This window comes from Myotis brandtii, unplaced genomic scaffold (genome assembly GCF_000412655.1).
Source record: "Myotis brandtii unplaced genomic scaffold, ASM41265v1 scaffold244, whole genome shotgun sequence".
Taxonomy (NCBI): Eukaryota; Metazoa; Chordata; class Mammalia; order Chiroptera; family Vespertilionidae; genus Myotis; species Myotis brandtii.
In genome coordinates, this window is record NW_005359225.1 from 243618 (window position 1) to 263597 (window position 19980).

Consider the following 19980-nt stretch of genomic DNA (forward strand, 5'->3'; position numbering starts at 1 on the left):
AGGCAGGCAGGCAGAGTGGTTAGGGGCGATCAGACAGGCAGGCAGGTGAGCAGTTAGGAGCCAGCAGTCCCGGATTGCAAGAGGGATGTCTGACTGCTGGCAGTCGGACATTCCCCAAGGGTTCCCGGATTGGAGAGGGTGCAGGCCTGGCTGAGGGCCCCCCCCCGAGTGCACATTTTTGTGCACCGGGCCTCTAGTGTTACATATAAATTATATTGCAAAAATATGTAAGTAAATTGTGAATTACAAATTTTAGTCTCGCCCCCACACACACCGGAGGATATGCTTGTTGATTTTTAGAACGAAAGTAACGGGGAGAGAGAAAGAGAAAGAAACATCAGTGTGAGAACATTGACTTGTTGTCCTATGTACCCAAGCCGACCAGGGATCGAGCGTGCAACCTTTCAGTATACGGGATGACACTCCAACCAACTGAGTCACACTGGCCAGTGCATAAATTTTAGTTTTAAATATTCTAACTCTGTACGATGCAATACAGTAGCCATATGTGGCTCTTGAGCATTTGAAATATGGCTAGTGTGAATTGAGATGCGCTGTAAATGTAAAATACACAATATGTTTTGAATGCTTAGTACAAAAAAAGACATGTAAAATGGGTGAAAGGGGTCCAAAGGTACAAACTCCCAGTTATAAAATAAATAAGTCATGGTGATTAAATGTACAGCATGGTAACTACAGTTAATATTATTGTATTGCATATTTGAAAGTTGCTAAGAGATTTGAAATTAAAAACTCTCATAACGTGAAAAACATTTTTGTAAGTATAAGAGATTTATTGTGGCTATCATTTCATAATGTATACACATGTTAAATCATGTTGTACACCTGAAACTAATATAATGTTATGTCAATTATACCTCATTTTTAAAAAGTAAATTTTAAAAATCAAGTAAAAAATATAAAATATCTGAAATTTTAAATATGGATTATATGTTGAAATGACATTGGAATACAGTGTTAAAATTTATTGATTTTAAAAAATATATTATTGAAATTAATTTTTATGTCTTTTACTTTTATGAGTGAACTAGAAAATTTGAAATCATGTGGCTCATCTTATTTTCTATTAGACAGTACTTTGCAAGAGCCAATGCTCTAACAAGAAAATCAAATAATATGTAACCTATTTCTATATGCCTAAATCAACTATGACTACATTTGTAAAGTGGAGTAGAAAACATTTTGCACAATTTTTTTACTCTGGATTTCTAAAAATATTTGCAATTGTATCAAATTTTTGTGTGATTTCATATATCTATATGATATGGAGGACATGCATAAATAATGTAAAAGCTTTTAGCCAACTCCTAAATGAGTGATATAGACAGCATTGATACTGTGGGCATTCCGAGGACAAAGCTGTTGCTGGAATCATTGGAAAGCTATCTCAGAGACTTTTGGGATTTTTATTTACCAGAAATTGAAGGATGAGCATATTTCAAGTGGGCAGAAAATAGTAAGCTGGAGGACTTGAATAAAGCCCACATAGGTAGTGAACTAGGTATGCTTAGTGGATAGTGAACAGGCCTAAATGATTTGAATCAAGGATTTCATTGTAGAAGTGAGAGAGGATTGAAGAGTTAGGTTGACACTGAATGTTGGGACTCTGAGGCCACGGAAAGAAATCTGGATGAGTTTATATAGGGACCATAAATGGTATTTATGAACTGGGAAATGATATGAAAGCAGTAGTTTTAGAGGATTGGTTTGATTATAGGAGATTATCCAAAGGTATTTTGTGAAGTGAGAAGGTACAGTGATATCCTAAGAAACAGTGTGGGGGGGAGGGAAGGGAGAGGGAATAGGTTTGAGATGTAGGAAGGCAAAATCATCAAGACTTAGTGTTTAGGAGCACCCTGCTCCGTGTGGATTGGTTTGGCTTGATTGGTTGGCGCACACCCTGTACACTGAAAGGTTGCAGGTTCGATTCCTGGTCAGGGAGCATACCTAGGTTGCAAGTTCTATCCTGGTCTGAGGGGGTGCATATAGGAGGCAACTGATCAATGTTTCTCTTGCTCTCCTTACCTCTCTCTCTCTAAAATCAATAAAAACATATCCTTGGGTGAGGATTTAAAAAAACAACAACAACCACTTACTGTTTGGGGAAAAGTGAGAAATTAGAACTGACCTTGGTTCCCCAGATATCAACAATAAAGATAAAGGTATTTTATGTGATACAGACAGTATTAATATGCTCAAAGTCACTAATCATCCGAGAAATGCAAATAAAATGACAATGAAATACCATCTCACACCTGTCAGAATGGCTATCATCAACAAATCAACAAATGACAAGTGCTGGCGAGGATGCGGAGAAAAAGGAACCCTCGTGCACTGCTGGTGGGAATGTAGACTGGTGCAGCCACTGTGAAAAACAGTATGGAGTTTCCTCAAAAAACTAAAAATGGAACTCCCATTTGACCCAATGATCCCACTTCTAGGGATATATCCCAAGAAAACAGAAACACCAGTCAGAAAGGATATATGCATCCCTATGTTATAGCAGCACAATTTACAATTGCTAAGACTTGGAAACAGCCTAAGTGCCCATCAGCAGATGAGTGGATTAAAAAACAGCGGTACATCTACCCAGTGGAATACTATGCTGCTGTAAAAAGGAAGGAACTCTTACTATTTGCTGCAACAGCTTCTGGAGAGCATTATGCTAAGTGAAATAAGTCAGAGAAAGAGAAATATCACATGATCTCACTCATTTGTGGAATATAATGAACAACATAAACTGATTAACAAAAACAGATCCAGCCTAACTGGTTTGGCTCAGTGGAATAGAGTGTCAGCCTGCAGATTGAAAGGTCCCGGGTTCGATTCATTTTTAAAAAAACACAAAAAACAAAACAGATCCAGAGACAGAGAAGCATTGATCAGACTGTCAAATCTCAGAGGGAAGGCAAGGGAGGGTGGGGGTAAGAAGAAGAGATCAACCAAAGGACTTATATGCATGCATATAAGTATAACCAATGGACACAGACCCTAAGGGGGTGAGGGCACGAGTGATGGGGTAGGGGGGCAATGGGAGGATAAAGACACACATGTAATACCTTAATCAATAAAGAAAAAATAAATTAATATTTTAAAATATGTTATGTAATGTTTTGTAGTTTTGAAATTGTAAGATAACCAATACATCCCTTTACTACAGATGAGGATTTTGAAATTCATTGCTTAAAGACTTGACTAGAATCATAGTCCCCTTGTTTAAGTGGTGGCGCTAATAATTGATCCCAGATTTTTTTTTCTTCCTAATGTATTATCTTTGGCATCTACTTCATTCCCTAGGCCAGTGCCTCAGTTTTTGGTTCTTTATTACTTTGCATTACCAGTCAATCACTAAGTTTTATTATTTGTTTCCTAAGCATTTCTCAGATCTGCCCACTTCTCTCTGTACCACTTCTACCTTAGTTCAGGTGACTCTCATCTTTCTGGATTGATATTTTCCTGAATTTTTTGAGATCTTTCTAAATCACAGAGCACTCTCTTGCCTAAATTTTTAAAATAAAATGTGTTCTTGTTAGCCTAGCCTTATAAGGCTTTTTCTCTGTTCATGCCTCTAGTTCATGATCACTTTGTTTTTCATTTTTTTGTATCTGCAGTTAATTCTGTAAGCAGTGTCCTTCCCCCCTTTTTTCCACTCCACCCTCAATCCCATACTTCAGGTCTTAGCTTAATATAATTGTCTGTTTAGTTGTCTATAACCACCTCTCCTGGCTTCTCTTACTTCCAACTCATTTAAGTCGGCTCATTAAGGGCAGAGGTTATTTCTTGCTAAATAATAGTGGACCTACAAAAATTTGTTGAATGGCTGAATGTGTTTATACTTGTAGGTCCTAACAAGTTGGAAGTAGCTTTTTTAAAAATATATTTTTATTTTATTTTTTAATATACTTTATTGAATTTTTAAAAAAATATATTTTATTGATTTTTTACAGAGAGGAAGGGAGAGGAATAGAGAGTTAGAAACATCAATGAGAGAGAAACATCGATCAGCTGCCTCCTGCACACCCCCTACTGGGGATGTGCCTGCAACCAAGGTACATGCCCTTGACCAGAATTGAACCTGGGACCCTTCAGTCCTCAGGCTGACGCTCTATCCACTGAGCCAAACCGGTTAGGGCTGGAAGTAGCTTTAATGGAGAATAGAGTCTGAAAGAATGACTGAAAAGAATTAGTCCATCATTTCCCATACTGTACTTCAGAGCATTGTATCCTACAGGATAATGTGTGTTTCCCCAAAAAAGGTTCCATAATCAAATATAGTATTAGGAAGTGCTGCAAATTATGTCCCTATCTTGGATATTCACTGTGCACATAGGAACAATCAATAAAGGCTTCAGGAAGTTCTGCGGTATAAAAAAAAAATTAATCTAGCATTTTCCTAACATTTTGATTATGAAAACCCTGATTTCTCTTAGGTTGCTAATGGTTTTTGGTATTTGGGAAATGCTAAACTTGACTGGCTGTGTGTGTTTTTCATTTTCCTCAGATCTAATTAATATAATTAAACAATATAATTAGATCATGGCCAAGGGATATTTGGAGGGACTCCAGTTGTTACAATTAGAAGAGAGAATCTGGAGAAAGATATAACAATCTTCAAATATTTAAAGGCTCCAGTAGAAGAGGAATTGAAAGTATAAGAGAAAAAGAGCAAGAACCAGGGAGGAAGGCAGATTTTGATTTTGTGTAAGGGTAACTTTCTAATAATTAGAACCTTGGAGGTAAGTAAATTTTCCCTTCCTGAAGGTTATCAAGCATTCATCTGTAAGGATGCTATAGAGGAGTTTAGCACAATAGATAACGGATAGATTGGAAGAGTAGTTTTCTGAAACAGTTTGAAAACTATTAGACTACTGAGATATTTGTCACCTTGGAATATATGTTCCTTGATTTCTTTCTAATTCTATAAGTCTATGTTGGTCTGCAGTCTCAGAAAAGAAACCAAATATGTGTTATGAAAGACAATAGAAATTTTAGTTGTATAGTTAAGTACTTTTACTTGATGGGGTATTTTTTTATAGACTTTATTTTTTAGAGCAGTCTTAGATGCACAGAAAAATTGAACATAAAGTACAGAGAGTTCCCATATGTTCTCTTCCCCCACTGTCCACATCCTGCACCACAGTGGTACATGTGTTATAATCAATGAACCTACACTGACAACATCATGATCACCCACAAGTCCACAGTTGACATTTGAGTTTACTATTACTTGATGATATTTTGGAAGAAAATGTGAATATACCTATTCATCTTTCAGGAAGTAATTTTCAGTTGTTTTCTTGCCCTAGTTTACTCTTTTCTGACTCAGAGATCTAAGAGATAGTTAAAATCCACATCTTTTTTGAAAAATTATTCAGTGTTGGGGAATGTTCTTTTTCTATAAATTAAATGTTTATACTTTTTTAAAAAAATTTTGTTTGCTAACAGTATTTTTTCTTTATTTTAAGTACCAAAAGAACTGGTGGAGCTTCATTTGAAGTTGATGAGGAAGATTGGCAAATCCGTTACAGCAGACAGATGGGAAAAATATTTGATCAAGGTAAATATTTGAAAATTGCCTTCTCTATTAAAATATTACTGTACCTAACATGAGTTTGTTATGTTTCATATTAAGCTTAACTTTTTAAAAAGTCTACTGAAAGTTGCAAAATATTACTTAGAAATTCAGATTACTATCAGTATGTGATTCTCTTTTGCAGCTACTAAGTAATAGTCTTGAGTCCTAAAGCTAGCTTTCAGAGATATTGTATCTCTTTTTTACCTAATACCGTGCTTAGGACTTTTCATGTCTTCTCATTTAATCCTTAAAATCATCCTGATCAAATCAAGTAAGATACACGTAAGGCCCAAGAAAGTCATCAAAGTTACCAGCAAGGCCAAACCTATCCTTAATGAGAATAACCTAGGTAATCATAAAACGGTTGTTTTAGGATGAACCCTATTTAAGGCAAGACCAATTCCAGGGAAAATTACCTGGAATTGCATCTAAACTTAAAGAACCACACCATTTTTGGAAGCCTAAGCTGATGTATGTACCTACCTTCATGATGGCCCCGGGGGTATTTTGAATCTATGACATAGCAGAATATTAGGTTGTAATTTATTTATTTATTTACTTATTTATTAAATATATTTCTATTGATTTCAGAGAGGAAGGGAGAGGGAGAGAGAGCTAGAAACATCAATGATGAGAGAGAATCATTGATCAGCTGCCTCTTGCACTTCCCACACTGGGGATCAAGCCTGCAATTCGGGCTTATGCTCTAACCAGGAATCAAACCGCCACTTTCTGGTTCATAGGTCGACACTCAACCACTGAGCTACACCAGCCAAGCTAGATTATATTTTTAGATGATTGGAAAACCATGTCATTTTCTTGTCTTCTTTAATATATAAATGTATGTTTACATAGATACATGTATTTTTATAACTGTTCTTTTTTTGGTGGGGGAATGTATATGATTATACAGTGCTATGAAAAGAGGAAACAAGAGTTGCTTGTTTTTATTATAAAAATCACATGTGCTGTTCCAGTTATCTTTGCTGTATAACACACCACTCCAAATTAAGTGACATAAAACAATAATCATTTTAGCTCACTGATTCTTTGGGTCAGGAATTTGAAAAGTTCACTTGCACTATACTCTGTTGGTTGAAGTAGCCACAATTCTCCCTAGTTCTGTGAGAGGAAATAGAGACCCAAACTCTCAATGGTAGTAGTGCCTTAACTTTTGAAAAACTCAATATGAAATATATTTCGATAATTTTGCACAAGTTTGAAACATTGCAAAGTTGGCTCAGCATTTCAAAAATGCAATGCTATGGGATTTTCTAAAAGCCCTAATTAATTAATGTTTAATTAAAAATCTGAACTGTGTTGCCATGGTCAGGTGGCTTAGTTGGTTGGAGTGTTGTCCCATAAACCAGAAAGGTTGCAGGTTTGATCCCCAGTCTGGGCGCTTAAGGAAGGCAATGGATCAATGTTTCTCTCTCTCTCTCTCTCCACCCCCCTCTCTCTAAAACAGCCGTGGGCAAACTACGGCTCCCGGATCCGGCACGTTTGAAATGAATAAAACTAAAAAAAAAAAAGACCGTACCCTTTTATGTAATGATGTTTACTTTGAATTTATATTAGTTCACACAAACACTCCATCCATGCTTTTGTTCCGGCCCTCCGGTCCAGTTTAAGAACCCACTGTGGCCCTCGAGTCAAAAAGTTTGCCCACCCCTGTAATAGGGTGACTAAAGAGAAGGTGGTGAGGGGGTATGTGTGTGTGTTTGTATGTGTGTGTGTGTGTGTGTGTGTGTGTGTATGTGTATGTGTATACATATATATTGCCTGGCCAGAGTGTCTCAGTAGTTGAGCGTTGACCCATGAACCAACAGGTCCCAGTTCGATTCCCGGTCAGGGCACATGCCCAGGTTGCAGGCTCTATCTCCAGTAGGGGGCGTGTAAGAGGCAGCCAATTGACATCTCTCATAGATGTTTCTCTATATCCCTCTCATTTCCTCTTTCTCTAAAATCAATAAAAATAGCCCTAGAGTGTTGGCCTGTGGACTGAAGGGTTCCAGGTTTGATTCTGGTCAAGGGCACATACCCCTGGCTGAGGGAACCAATTGATGTGTCTCTCTCACATTGATGTTTCTCTCTCTCTGTCTCTCCCCTTCCCTTCCAATCTCTCTAAAAATCAATGGAAAAATATCCTCAGGTTAAGATTAACCAAAAAATAAAATAAATAATATCAATTAAAACATATTTTAAAAATATATATGAAATATGTTAAACTGTGAATGACAGTAGAGCAAATTTTTAGCTATTTAAAGTGCTTTTTTCCCCTTCCTTTTTTTTTAAGGTTAGGAATGCCCCCCCTTTTTTTTTTTAATATATTTTTATTTCTAGAGAGAGAGGAAGGGAGAGGGGAGAGAGAGAAACATGGATCATCTGCCTTCTGCTCATCCCCTACTGGGGATTAAGCCTACCACTTAGGCATGTACTTTGACTGGGAATTGAACTGGAAACCTTTTGATGCACAGGATGCCGCCCAACCGTGCCTCTCTGGCCACGGCTAAAGTGCTTTTTAAATACCTGCGAAGTTGCTGTTTTGCCTTTAACAAAATATTTATTAATGATTAACAGTCAGGGACCTGGAGCTTAAAAAGAGGTGGTAGAAATTCGGGACATAGATTTTAACATATTTAAAGAGTATAGTCCTTTGTAAATAGATCTCTTTATTAAAGTGGGTTTGTTTCTTAGAACTGAGAAAGAAATACCTTGTATAATAATTCCAGCTCTGCTTTGCCCCTTGTGTCTTAGTTTTTTGTAAAATCTGAGAAATGGAATGAGATGATTTTATAAATTCTAAACCCTTTCAGTTTTTCGGTCATAACAAAAGGTTATGGCTAAATTTTTTTGAATTGAGATATATTCATATAACAAAATTTGCCCTTTGAAAGTATATAATTCAGTGGGTGTGTTTTTGTATATTCACAAGGTTGCACAATCATCAGTATCTAAACCAGAATATTTTCATCACTCCAAAAAGAAAATCCATAGCCATTAGCTGTTACTACTCCTTCCCTGAGTCCTTAGCAACCACTAATTTATTTTGGGCTCTGTGGATTTGCCTATTCTGATGTTTCATATATATAAAATCATATAATATGTGGCCCTTTGTGTCTGGCTTCTTTTAGTTAGCATGTTTTCAAGGTTTATTTGTGTTGTAGCATGTATCAGAGCTTTGTTTCTTTTGCCCTGGCCTGGTGGCTTAGTGGTTGGAGCATTGTCCTGTACACCAAAGGTGCGGGTTTGATATACAGTTGGGCAAGAACTGTTTCTTTTTATGCCTGAATAATATTTCAGTGTATGTATGGATAACACCACATTTGTTTAACCACTTAAAAGTTTATGACATTTTGTTGGTTTCCATCTTTTAGCTATTTTGAATAATGTTGCTATAAACATTTATGTACAGGTTTTTGGGTAGACAATGTGGTTTCATTTCTTTTGAATATGTATCTAGCGTGGAATTACTGGGTTATATGATAATTCTATATTTAACTTTTTGAGAAACTGCCAGACTTTTTCAAAGCAGCTGCGCATTTAAAATTTTTACTAGAAATGTATGAGAATTCCAACTTATCCCTCCTCACCAACACTTAACTATGTGTTATTAATTGATTGATTTAAATCATGATGGTGGGTGTGAAGTGTTGTCTAAATGTGGTTTTGATTTGCATTTCTCTTATCTCTTTAAAGACCTTATTTTCAAATACAGACATTGGGGATTAAATTAAGGTTTTAATATGTGAATTTTGAGGAGACACAGTTCAGTCCATAACAACCCATGAAATATTTTGTTGGAGGAAAGTGATTGTGCTAATCAATAAAAAGGGAAGGAGGGGGTTACAAACTATTACTTTCATAAACTATGTAGTTCCTTCAACATAAGAATTTATTTAATCCTCACCTGAGGATATTTTTTCTTTTGATTTTTTTTTTTTTTTTTTTTTTTTTATAGAGAGAGGGGAAGGGAGAAGGAGAGAGAAAAACATTGATGTGAGAGCAATACATAGATCGGCTGCCTACCGCATGCCCCCTACCAGGGATTATGCTCAAAACCCAGGCATGTGCCCTGACTGGGAATCTAACCAGCAACTTTTTGGTGCATGGGAGGATGCCCAAGCAACTGAGCCACACTGGCCAGGGCAACATGATAATTTATTAAAATTGCATTTACATGTAGCTTTTTAAAAACGTATTTTTATTGATTGTTTAGAGAGAGGAAGGGAGAGGGAAAGAGAGAGAAACATCCATGTGAGAAACACTGATCAGCTGCCACTTGCATGCTCCCTACCAGGGATCGAGCCCAAAATTGAAATCGTGCATGTGCCATCCGATCTGGCAACCTTTTAGTGCACAGGAGGACATCTGACCAACAGAGTCACACCAGCCAGGGCTTACATGCAACTTTTTAAGAGCCCATTTATTTTGTAAACTTACGCTTATAAACTGTCTTTTCTGGGATTCTAGATCTCTATTTCTTAGTAATTTAGATTCATAGAATCTTAAATGATGCAAGCAATTCAGGTATTACCATTGGCGTGAGGATTTGTTGAGATCATTAAAACTTTGGTTTATATTATTTTTTGCTTCTGTAAATTTTTGTGGAATCTGATTGTAATGATTTCTAGACTCAGGATTAAAAGCATTGAATTAAGAATCAAGAGTCCTAACTCTCTACTATTAATTAAGATTTTGATCTTAGGAAATAAGTTTCATAAATCTGTGACTTGGGATATCCTTCCAGTTAGAGCATAAAAGAATATTGAGAAAAATGAATGCCCTGAATCTCAATTTTGTGAATCATCATGTAGTAATGACAGTTACGAAAGCACTTTGAAAAATAAAATTTGTAGAAATGCAACTTGCCAGTTTCACCAGTAATTTGCTTTAATTTCTCAAGTAAATAAATGATTTATTTTATTTTGAATGTATGTTAAAACTCCCTTGGAAGTTAAAAAATGACCCTACTTACTCTTGTTATTGCTTTGGTAAGTGGTTTACTCCAAAATAAAAATGGCAGAAGGAGAAACTATGCTGTAAATTTTCTCTTACTATCCTAATTGATGGGATAACTTGGATTCTAACATATTGTGGAATTCCACCCCATTGTGGTTGTGGTAATAATAACATGTACTTCATGCTGTCTTTGAAATTCATTAACACTTATAAAATGCCCACTTGAACATTTTTGAGTAACATTTTGTTTAAAAATAGTAATACTGAATTAAAAATATAAATTACATTATAATCAAGCTTTTCAAAAATTGCCAGCATACGCTGTGTTCGCTTCTTCACTTCCTACTTAATCTTCCCTATCTGGTTTCTGGCCCCACTGGGCCACCAGAAAATGACTCTTGTCAAAATGAACCTTACCAAATTCAGTGGACATTCTTCAGTTCTTGTTTACTAAACTTTATCATTCTTCCAAAGCTGAATCTTTTTAAATCTCTTTCCTTGGTTTCTTCCTACCTCTAGTTGTGCTATCATATTTTCTTTTGCTGGCTCTTTTCTCTGACCCCTGAAATATTTCATGTGTAGCATACAGTGTAGAGTTATCTAATAGAAAGGCCGGGAGATGTCATAACATAATTCATTTTAACACAGGATCTAACCATAAATATGGTTAGCTAAGAATCCACAGCTGCTAAAGTTAGCAGATTTTCATCCACCTATTTATTTATTTTTATTTTTTAAAATATGTTTTTATTGATTTCAGAGAGGAAGGGAGAGGGAGAAAGAGATAGAAACATCAGTGATGAGAGAGAATCATTGATTGGTTGCCTCCTGCACACCCCCTACTGGGGATCGAGCCCACAACCCAGGCACGTGCCCTTGATGAGAATCGAACCTGGGACCCTTCACTTCGAAGGCCAACGCTCTATCCACTGAGCCAAACCAGCTAGGGCTCATCCACCTATTTAGTAAACATTTTTTGATGGCCTACTCTGTAAGGGACTTGGTAAGTTACTGCAGGAGATATATGAGACATTGATGTTTATGAGTCTGGAGTTCAGTAAAGAAAGAAAACTAAAGTAAGCACACAAGTAAAGATAATGCCAGGCAGAATGTCAGTGCTTGAAGTGAAGTGTGGTATCAGGATAAAGTATTTTGGGGGCAATGCAGAGAAACTGACAATTTTCTCATCTTTTCAATGTTTGCGGTAAAGATTATTGCTGGGACTGGCCAACAGCTGCTGAACGATAGATGAACAGATTACTCCAGCACAATTTCACTATGAAAGAGAGGGCTAAGGGACAGTCTGGCTGTAGCAGCCAGGCAGCCCCGTTTGCCTACCTAGTTAGTCTTTTGTTGTAACAGCAGTTTGAGATAAAGTTTATCTTTTAGAAACAATCAATAGGGTGAGTAATCTTGGGAGACACTTGTCTTTACATTGTCCTCTAGGCAAGGGTATCCAGGGATCAAGCATAAGGATTCCTTGTTTGGGAAGGTCAAGGAGTAATCAGGGACACCACCTTTGACACTCCCCTGAGTCTCCCCTAAGTCAGAATTCCGATAAACAGGGCAGGCGGCCTTCCACACACTTGCATTTTCTCGGAATATCCTCCTTACAAACTTTCCAACCAAGTCTCATGCTTCCCCACAGATTATGACTGATAAAAAATAGATAAGCATTGATCTCTTTCCTCCCTTCTAAAGAATAATGTTTGGGAAAAGAAAGTGAAAGATAAAAGTAGACCGCAAAGGGAAGGTAGGAAGTATTCGACATGAAAGCATACTTAGAGAAGTGGTCATTTGGTGATATTTATGGAAGACATTTAGAACAGCTGGCATGGGTTATATATGGTAGGCGAAAGTTTGGCCCTCATGGTCTTTGCTCCTTATTGTTAAATTCATGTCTATGTTATATGACAAATGGGCTTTATAGATGTAATTAAACTTATTAATCAGTTGACCTTAAAATAGGGAGACTATTCTGAGTTATCCAAATGGGCTCACTGTAAATTATCTGAACCCTTAAAAACAGAAGAGGTGTAGGCAGAAGAAGTCAGAGATACTTGAAGTGTTAGCAGGACTCACCACACTAGTAGCTTGAATGTGGAGGGTCACATGGAAAACATAAGAAGGAAATGAATTCTGCCAACATGCTGAATGAGTTTGGAAGTTGGTTTTTTCCCAGAGCCCCCAGAGAGGAACAAGCCCTGCCAAAACATTGATATCACCTTTGTGAGACTGTAAGCAGAGAACCCAGCCAGCCAAGCTGGGCTATACAGGACTTCTGACCTACAGAAACTATGAGCTAATAAATGGGTGTGGCTTTAAGATGCTAAATTTGTCCCTAGCCAGGTTGGTTCAGTGGCTAGAACATTGGCCTGTATACTGAAGGGTCCCAGGTTTGATTCTGGTCAAGGACACATAATCAGGCTCGATTTCCCCGCCCTGGTCGGGGTTCATACAGGAGGATTAACAAAAAATAAAAAAATTAAATTGAAAAACAGATACTAAATTTGTAGTATCTTATTACACAGCAGTAGAAAACTAATACAGATTTATCCTATTAGGGGTTTATAATTGGATTAGAAAACTTGCCAATGATTGGCAGTTTCTAAAAATTTCTTGCATTTTCATCAAAATGTGCTCTTTCTCTATAAAAAACAAAAGATACTGTTAAGATAATTTTTTTAATAGAGGCTACCACACCTCAGGCCTTTATCATCTCTTGCCTAAACATTTACCTTCTACTATCTTCTCACTGCTACAAGAGTGACCTTTAAACACAAAGTTTTAAAATTAATTATTATATTGCTTTCAGAATTATTTGGTGGTTCTCCTTCATTTAAAAGTCTAAACTCTGTCATAACATTCAATGGTCTTAATAGTTGAGCCACTTTTCTCTAGCCATATCTAATGACATCTTCTCCTATGTGCCCTACTAATATTCAGTGCCATTCACAGAACATGCTGTCTTTTTCATTCCTCAGAGTTTTTGCACATACTGTTATCTTCTGCCTGGACTGCCTCCCCACTAATTTATTTTCCTGGCAAACTTATTTATCCTTTTGATCTCAGCTGAAGTATTACTTTCTCCTTGAGGTCTTCTAGGAATATATCCCTTCATGGATTTATGTGTAACTACATAAAAGAAACTGTTATGTAGTTTATATATTGAATGTTCACCATTTACCAGGCACTGTATTTAATTCTTTCTTTATATAGCTCACCTTTGAAATAGGTATTATCCTCATTTTATGCACAAGGAAATTGATTTTAGCAAACTAAATAACTTGTCCAATCTCAGATTGCTAGAAATGGCTGAGCTAGCATTCAAGCATAGGACTTTATGAATCCAGTGCTTCAAAATACCACTTATATTGCCCCTCACATTTGCCTTTCTTGTAGATTGTAGGCATCTTGAATGCTTTTTAAAATCTTTTATGCATCAGTATTAGATGAGTTAATCATTTAGACAATTTGAGTTTTCTTTTACTTGGCTGCTAATAAACTTAACTCTATATTTACTTCTTAGTTGTACTCATTAGCTACATTGGTTAGTTTTCTGATAGAAATTTTTACCTTCCTTGTTACATGGCTCTTGATCTTTTGTCTTTCTCCTGTGGCACCGTTGTATTTATGTATTATAGAGAGCTGCTTCTTTTTTGTTTGAGTCAGTGGAATATAATTAATATACAATTCTGTTGTTGTTTTTTAAAATATTTTTTTCTTAAGAAAGGCTCCCTGCTCTTTTCTTTAAAAAAATAAAATAAAATATGTGTATATATATATATATATATATTGATTTCAGAGAGGGAAGGGAGAGGAAGAGAGAGATAGAACATGAGTGATGAGAGAGTTATTGATTAGCTGCCTCCCACATGCTCCACACTGGGGATAGAGCCTGCAACCCGGGCATGTGCCCTGACCAGGAATAGAACCGTGACCTTCTGGTTCGTAGGTTGATGCTCAACCACTGAGCCATGCCAATGGGGCTACAATTCTGTTTAAATCCAGAGCTAATATCTGGCATTTGTTAAGCCTGTTTCTTGACTTATAACAGACTAGAGGCCCGGTGCACAAAATTTGTGCACCTGGGAGGGTGGTCCCTCAGCCCGGCCTGCACCCTCTTGCAGTTCCGGAGCCCTCAGGGGATGTCCGACTGATGGCAGTCAGACATCCTTAGTGCTGCCACAGAGGTGGGAGAGGCTTCTGCCACTGCTGCTGCGCTCACCAGCTGTGAGCCCGGCTCAGGGCTTCTGGCTAAGCAGCGCTCTCCCTGTAGGAGCACACTGACCCAGGGGACAGCTCCTGCATTGAGTGTCTGCCCCCTGGTGGTGAGTGTGTGGCATAGTGACCAGTCGTTCCACCATTCGGTCAATTTGCATATTAGCCTTTTATTATATAGGACTAGAGGCCCAGTGCACAAAATTCGTGCACGGGGGGGGGGGTCCCTTAGCTCAGCCTGCCCCCCTCTCACAGTCTGGGAGCCCTCAGGGGATGTCCTACTGACGGCTTAGGTCCACTCCTCCTGGGGAGCGGGCCTAAGCTGCAGTCTGGCCTCCCTCTGAGGGCTGATCTGGGGCTGCTGGGGCAGGGCAGCAGCAGCGGCTTGGGCACGCCCCGCTGCCTCTGCTCTGGGGCTGCTAGGGCCAGGTGGCGGCAGCGGCTTGGACACATCCCCCTGCCTCCACTCTGGGGATGCAGGGGGCCGGCCCGCCCCCCTGTGTGTAGTTTTCTCAGGCTTTGGGCTGCGCCTGTGTGTTGTTCTCTCAGGCTCAGGGTACTGGTTGTGACCGTTACGGCGTCCCGACCTAATTTGCATACTACTTCATATATATATATATCTCCAGTCTAAGCTTTTCCTGCTAAGCATAACCAGTTAGCTACCACAAATCAGTTAGTGTTGGCATATTTTGTCATCTTTTGTTAGTGGGTCCCTAAAACAGTTGAACTAAGACTTATAAAATAAGTAGAAAATTTTAAAAAATATGTTTTTATTTATTTTAGAGAGAGGAAGGGAGACACACACACACACACACACACACATCGATGTGAGAGAGAAACATTGATTGGTTGCCTCCCCCACACACCCCAACTGGGGACCAAACCCACAACCTAGACATGTGTCCTGACCTGAAATCAAACTGGCGACCTTTTGGTGCACAGGACAACACTCAACCAACTGAGCCACACCAGCCAGGGCTAATGAGTAGAAATTTGATAGGAAATTACCAATTGCTTAACTTCACTGTAATGTTAAGTACCTAGAGAGTGGCAGTGAGTGGTGGACTTGGGGTCACTTGAAAGGAAGTTATTGTGATAATCCAACTAAGCAATGAAGACATCTGAATTATGGTTTTTGTAATAGTGGCAGAGAGGAGAGAGTGGATATGAGAGCTAATTGAAAGGTAGAATCAGTAAGTCTTGGTAACTGATAAGAGAGGGAAAGAGAAAGGTGTCTAGGTACTCAATCAAGGACATTTATTTATCCTGCATTTGCCAACATATATTCTCCAATATTATCCAGAATGTAAAGGGACCTGAAAATCTAGCTGGTGACTTTTTTACTTCTAAGGTGAAATTACCCTTCTAAAGATAAAGAAATGCAGTGAGTGGAAATTTCAACTAATGAGGACCCATTAACCCCTTCCCTAGTCAGGTAGGCCTTGGCCTTATCGAGCTTCATATTCCTTTTACTTAGTAAGTCACAAAGAAATTTCTCTGCCAATTAACTGTCATATTTCCATGAAACTCCTACATTTCCTTTGGTTAATGTTTTTCGATACCACACGAGCAGTTTCAGACATCCTAGCCATAGGTAATGAATACCGCCATGTTAATAAACAGATACCCGCCTCCAACAAATTTAATACCTCTGCCTTTGCTTTTCTACTGCCCTGCCTCCTGCCCATATAAAGGCCTTGAAAAGTAATGGGAAAGCCAGGTTTTAATAAATTGTTCTTTAAAGGAAATCAAGCACGATTAGCCTCATAATACTAGTAATTGCTAAGAGACAGATGTAATTATTATTGCTATTTTTCTTTGATTGCAAAAGTGTCTTTGAGTAGACTGCAGGAACCTGCTTCTCCCCTCCAGAGGTGTTTTCCAAGTGTGCACACTTGTATTGGTCATGAACTTTCTGTTATATACTCAGAAGTATTGCTCCTTCATAGCCAGTTACTTACCTAGTAAACCATACCTATAACTCTAATATCAGGGTGTTTTGAAAGAAGTTACATAAAAATAGAAATTTAAAGGTCTTTCCCATTGCTTGAGCTAAGCAGATAAGCCTGGGAAGTAAAAATAGGACCTCCTAAGTACAAGTTCCTAAGTATAAAGACTTTAAGAACACATTAAAAAGTATTATATTAATGATATGTACATGTCTCTTGATTTTTGTCTAAGTTTAAAATGAGAGGACTGATTATATAAGATTTATTGAGTACTTAATGGAGTATTGCAAAAACGTCTTTTGACTGTTACTTATAGTGTGAAAATAAATATTTGTTGAAATTTAACAACTTGCAAAATGCAGCAGACACTCTACCTCATACCATAGGCAAAAATGAATTCAAAATGGATGAACAACTGAAATAAAAGTGCTAAAACTCTTTCTTTTAAAAAAGTATATTTTATTGATTTTTTACAGAGAGGAAGGGAGAGGAATAGAGAGTTAGAAACATCGATGAGAGAGAAACATCAATGAGCTGCCTCCAGCACACTCCCTACTGGGTATGTGCCCACAACCAAGGTATATGCCCTTGACTGGAATTGAACCTGGGACCCTTGAGTCCGCAGGCCAATGCTCTATCCACTGAGCCAAACCGGTTAGGGCTGCTAAAACTCTTAGAATAAATCATGGGGATAAATCTTCATGATCTTGGATTTGGCAATAGATGTTCAGCTATGTCACCAAAAGCATAAGCAACAAGAGAAAAAATAGATTAATTGTACTTTATTAAAATTAAAAACTTTTGTGCATCAAAGGACATTACGAAGAAAGTGAAAAGACAGCCTACAGAATGGGAGAAAATATTTGCAAGTCATATAACTGATAAAAATTTAATATCCAGACTATAAAGGAACTCCTAAAACTTAACAACAAAAAGACAACCCAATTTAAAAATGAACAAAAGTTTTGAGTAGACATTTCTCTAAAGATATACAAAGATCAATAAATTAGCACTTAAAAAGATGCTCAACATTATTTGTCATTGGGGAAATGCAAATCAAAACTACAGTGAGATATCACTTAACACCTAATAGAATGGCTATTTGTTGAAAAGAAAAGAAAGAAAAGAAAAGAAAAGGCAATACTAAGTGTTGGTAAGGTTATAGAGATAGTAAAAGCCTCATTTCTGATGGGAATGCAAAGTGGTGCAGCTACTGTGAAAAAGTTTGGCAATTTCTCAAAAAGCTAAACATAGAATTGCCATAGGACCAAATAGTTCCACACCCTAGCTATATATTCAAAATAATTGAAAACAGATATTTGTATGCCAATGTGTATTCCAACATAATTTATAGTAGCCAAAGGTTGAAACAACCCAAGTGTCCATCAACAGATAAATAGATAAATAAAATGTGATATATTCATGCAGTGGAATATTTTTCACCCTTAAAAAGGAATGAAGTTCTTATATGTGGTAAGTGAAAGAAGCCAGACCCAAAGGACAAATATAGGATTATTCCACTTATATGAACTATACTAAAATAGGCAAATTCAGAGACATAAAAGTAGATTATAGATTACCAGGTGCTGCAAGTGGGAGGCAAATGGGAATTATTACTTAATGGCTAAAGAGTGTCTGTTTGGGTGATAAAAAAGTTTTGGAAATAAGAAGTAGTAGTGGTTATATAACTTTGTAAATGTAATTAATGCCACTGAATTGTACATGTAATGGTTAAGATGGCAAATTTTATTTTTATTATATATATGTCCACAATAAAATTCATAAAAATACAAAAGCAGTTGTAAATCTAGCAGTAATCTCAGCTTTATTGTAAACACTGCAGTATTGGATACAGAGCACAACAAGGGAAGCCATTTAGTATAACATAGGGTTAATTACCCAGATAATGAAGGCAGGAAATGAAATGAGCCACCAGTCATTTTATTGAAATTGTAGACACATTTATTTATATATGTTTATATATATGCAAAACAAAAGTGTCATGAAACAGTGTTTATGTACAGTTTGAAGAACACTGATCTACTTCCTGCCAACTTTTAATTCCTTCTATTTCTCCTCGTGTTCCAATTGGTTCTTGTGTTGATTCTCTAGAACCATTTTCAGGTTTGCATTTATATAAGGGAGCTATGGTACAGCGAGTATCTGATAGGCATCTTCTTTATCTCATCTCTTTTACTAGCTACAAAACCTCCATTTTACAGATGAAGATCCTGAAATTCAGAGAGGTAATTGCCTTAACTCGAGATCACATTGATGATAGAGAGCCAGGATTTGCCTCTCAACCTGTTTGATACTAAAGTCTTATTGCCCTTTATGTCTAAATGAGTGATATAAAGCAGATTACATGGAAGGAGGTACTTACATTCTTTCCATTGAGGTGTATTTTAGGTTTATAATTAATCATACCTAAAATATAAAGGTGCTATGATAGGCATTTTATTTTTCATGTTAGACTTATGTCACATACTTTCAGAGCACCTTTTTCTTGATTAAGATTTTAAACAGACTGCTTTTGAGAATAGTTTCTCAAATTTTTGACATGTATAAATGTGCCCAATGTATAGGTTAACTGCGATTCCAGCTGCCTGTCCCACTAATCCTGAGCTCCTTATCAGGAGTTGTAGTATCTTATTTATCCTGGTGTCAAGCACTGTGGCACACAGTAAATTCCTGATAAAATGTGTATGGAATGAACTAGTTAATTAATGCATGCACATCTGGTCAGTTGTTGGGGTTTTGGTGTTCTTTTGATTTTCAAAATCATGATGCTTGAGAAAACTTGCCATTGAACTTTTTCATGTATGTATTTTTAAGGAATTAAAGAAACATCCTTTTTATATAACCTTTAAAGCATTCTCATAGGCAGTGTTCCCATATATTACCTTATAATAGTAGATTATATCAGTAGTTATACCAGAGAACGTTGATACAGTAAATATTTATTGTGCCACTATTAGCAAGATTATGTTTTTGGTAGGTACTGTAGGAAATGGAAAGATAAATCAAACTTCCTTTTGCTTTCAAAAATCTTGTCGTTTTACAGGATACCCACCTCTAATGAAATACTGTATGAGAAAATTATATCGTAAATAGTAAAGCCATATCCTATCTAATAATAGAGAAACATGGTAATTAACGGTAACTTCGCTACCCTTCCCATTGGCTAATCAGCAAGATATGCAAATTAACTGCCAACCAAGATGGCGGCCGGCAGCCAGGCAGCTGAAGCAA

The 19980-nt window shown here is 37.2% G+C and overlaps 1 protein-coding gene across 1 annotated transcript in view; it reads left to right on the forward strand.

The window, feature by feature from the left end:
* The window catches only part of RSF1 (remodeling and spacing factor 1), a 115000-nt gene that overhangs the window by 24947 nt on the left and 70073 nt on the right, over window positions 1–19980 (forward strand). Inside the window, exon 3 of the mRNA XM_005867028.2 lies at window positions 5487–5578. Coding sequence (XP_005867090.2) covers window positions 5487–5578 — 92 coding nt within the window. The remainder of the gene's footprint in view (window positions 1–5486; window positions 5579–19980) is intronic.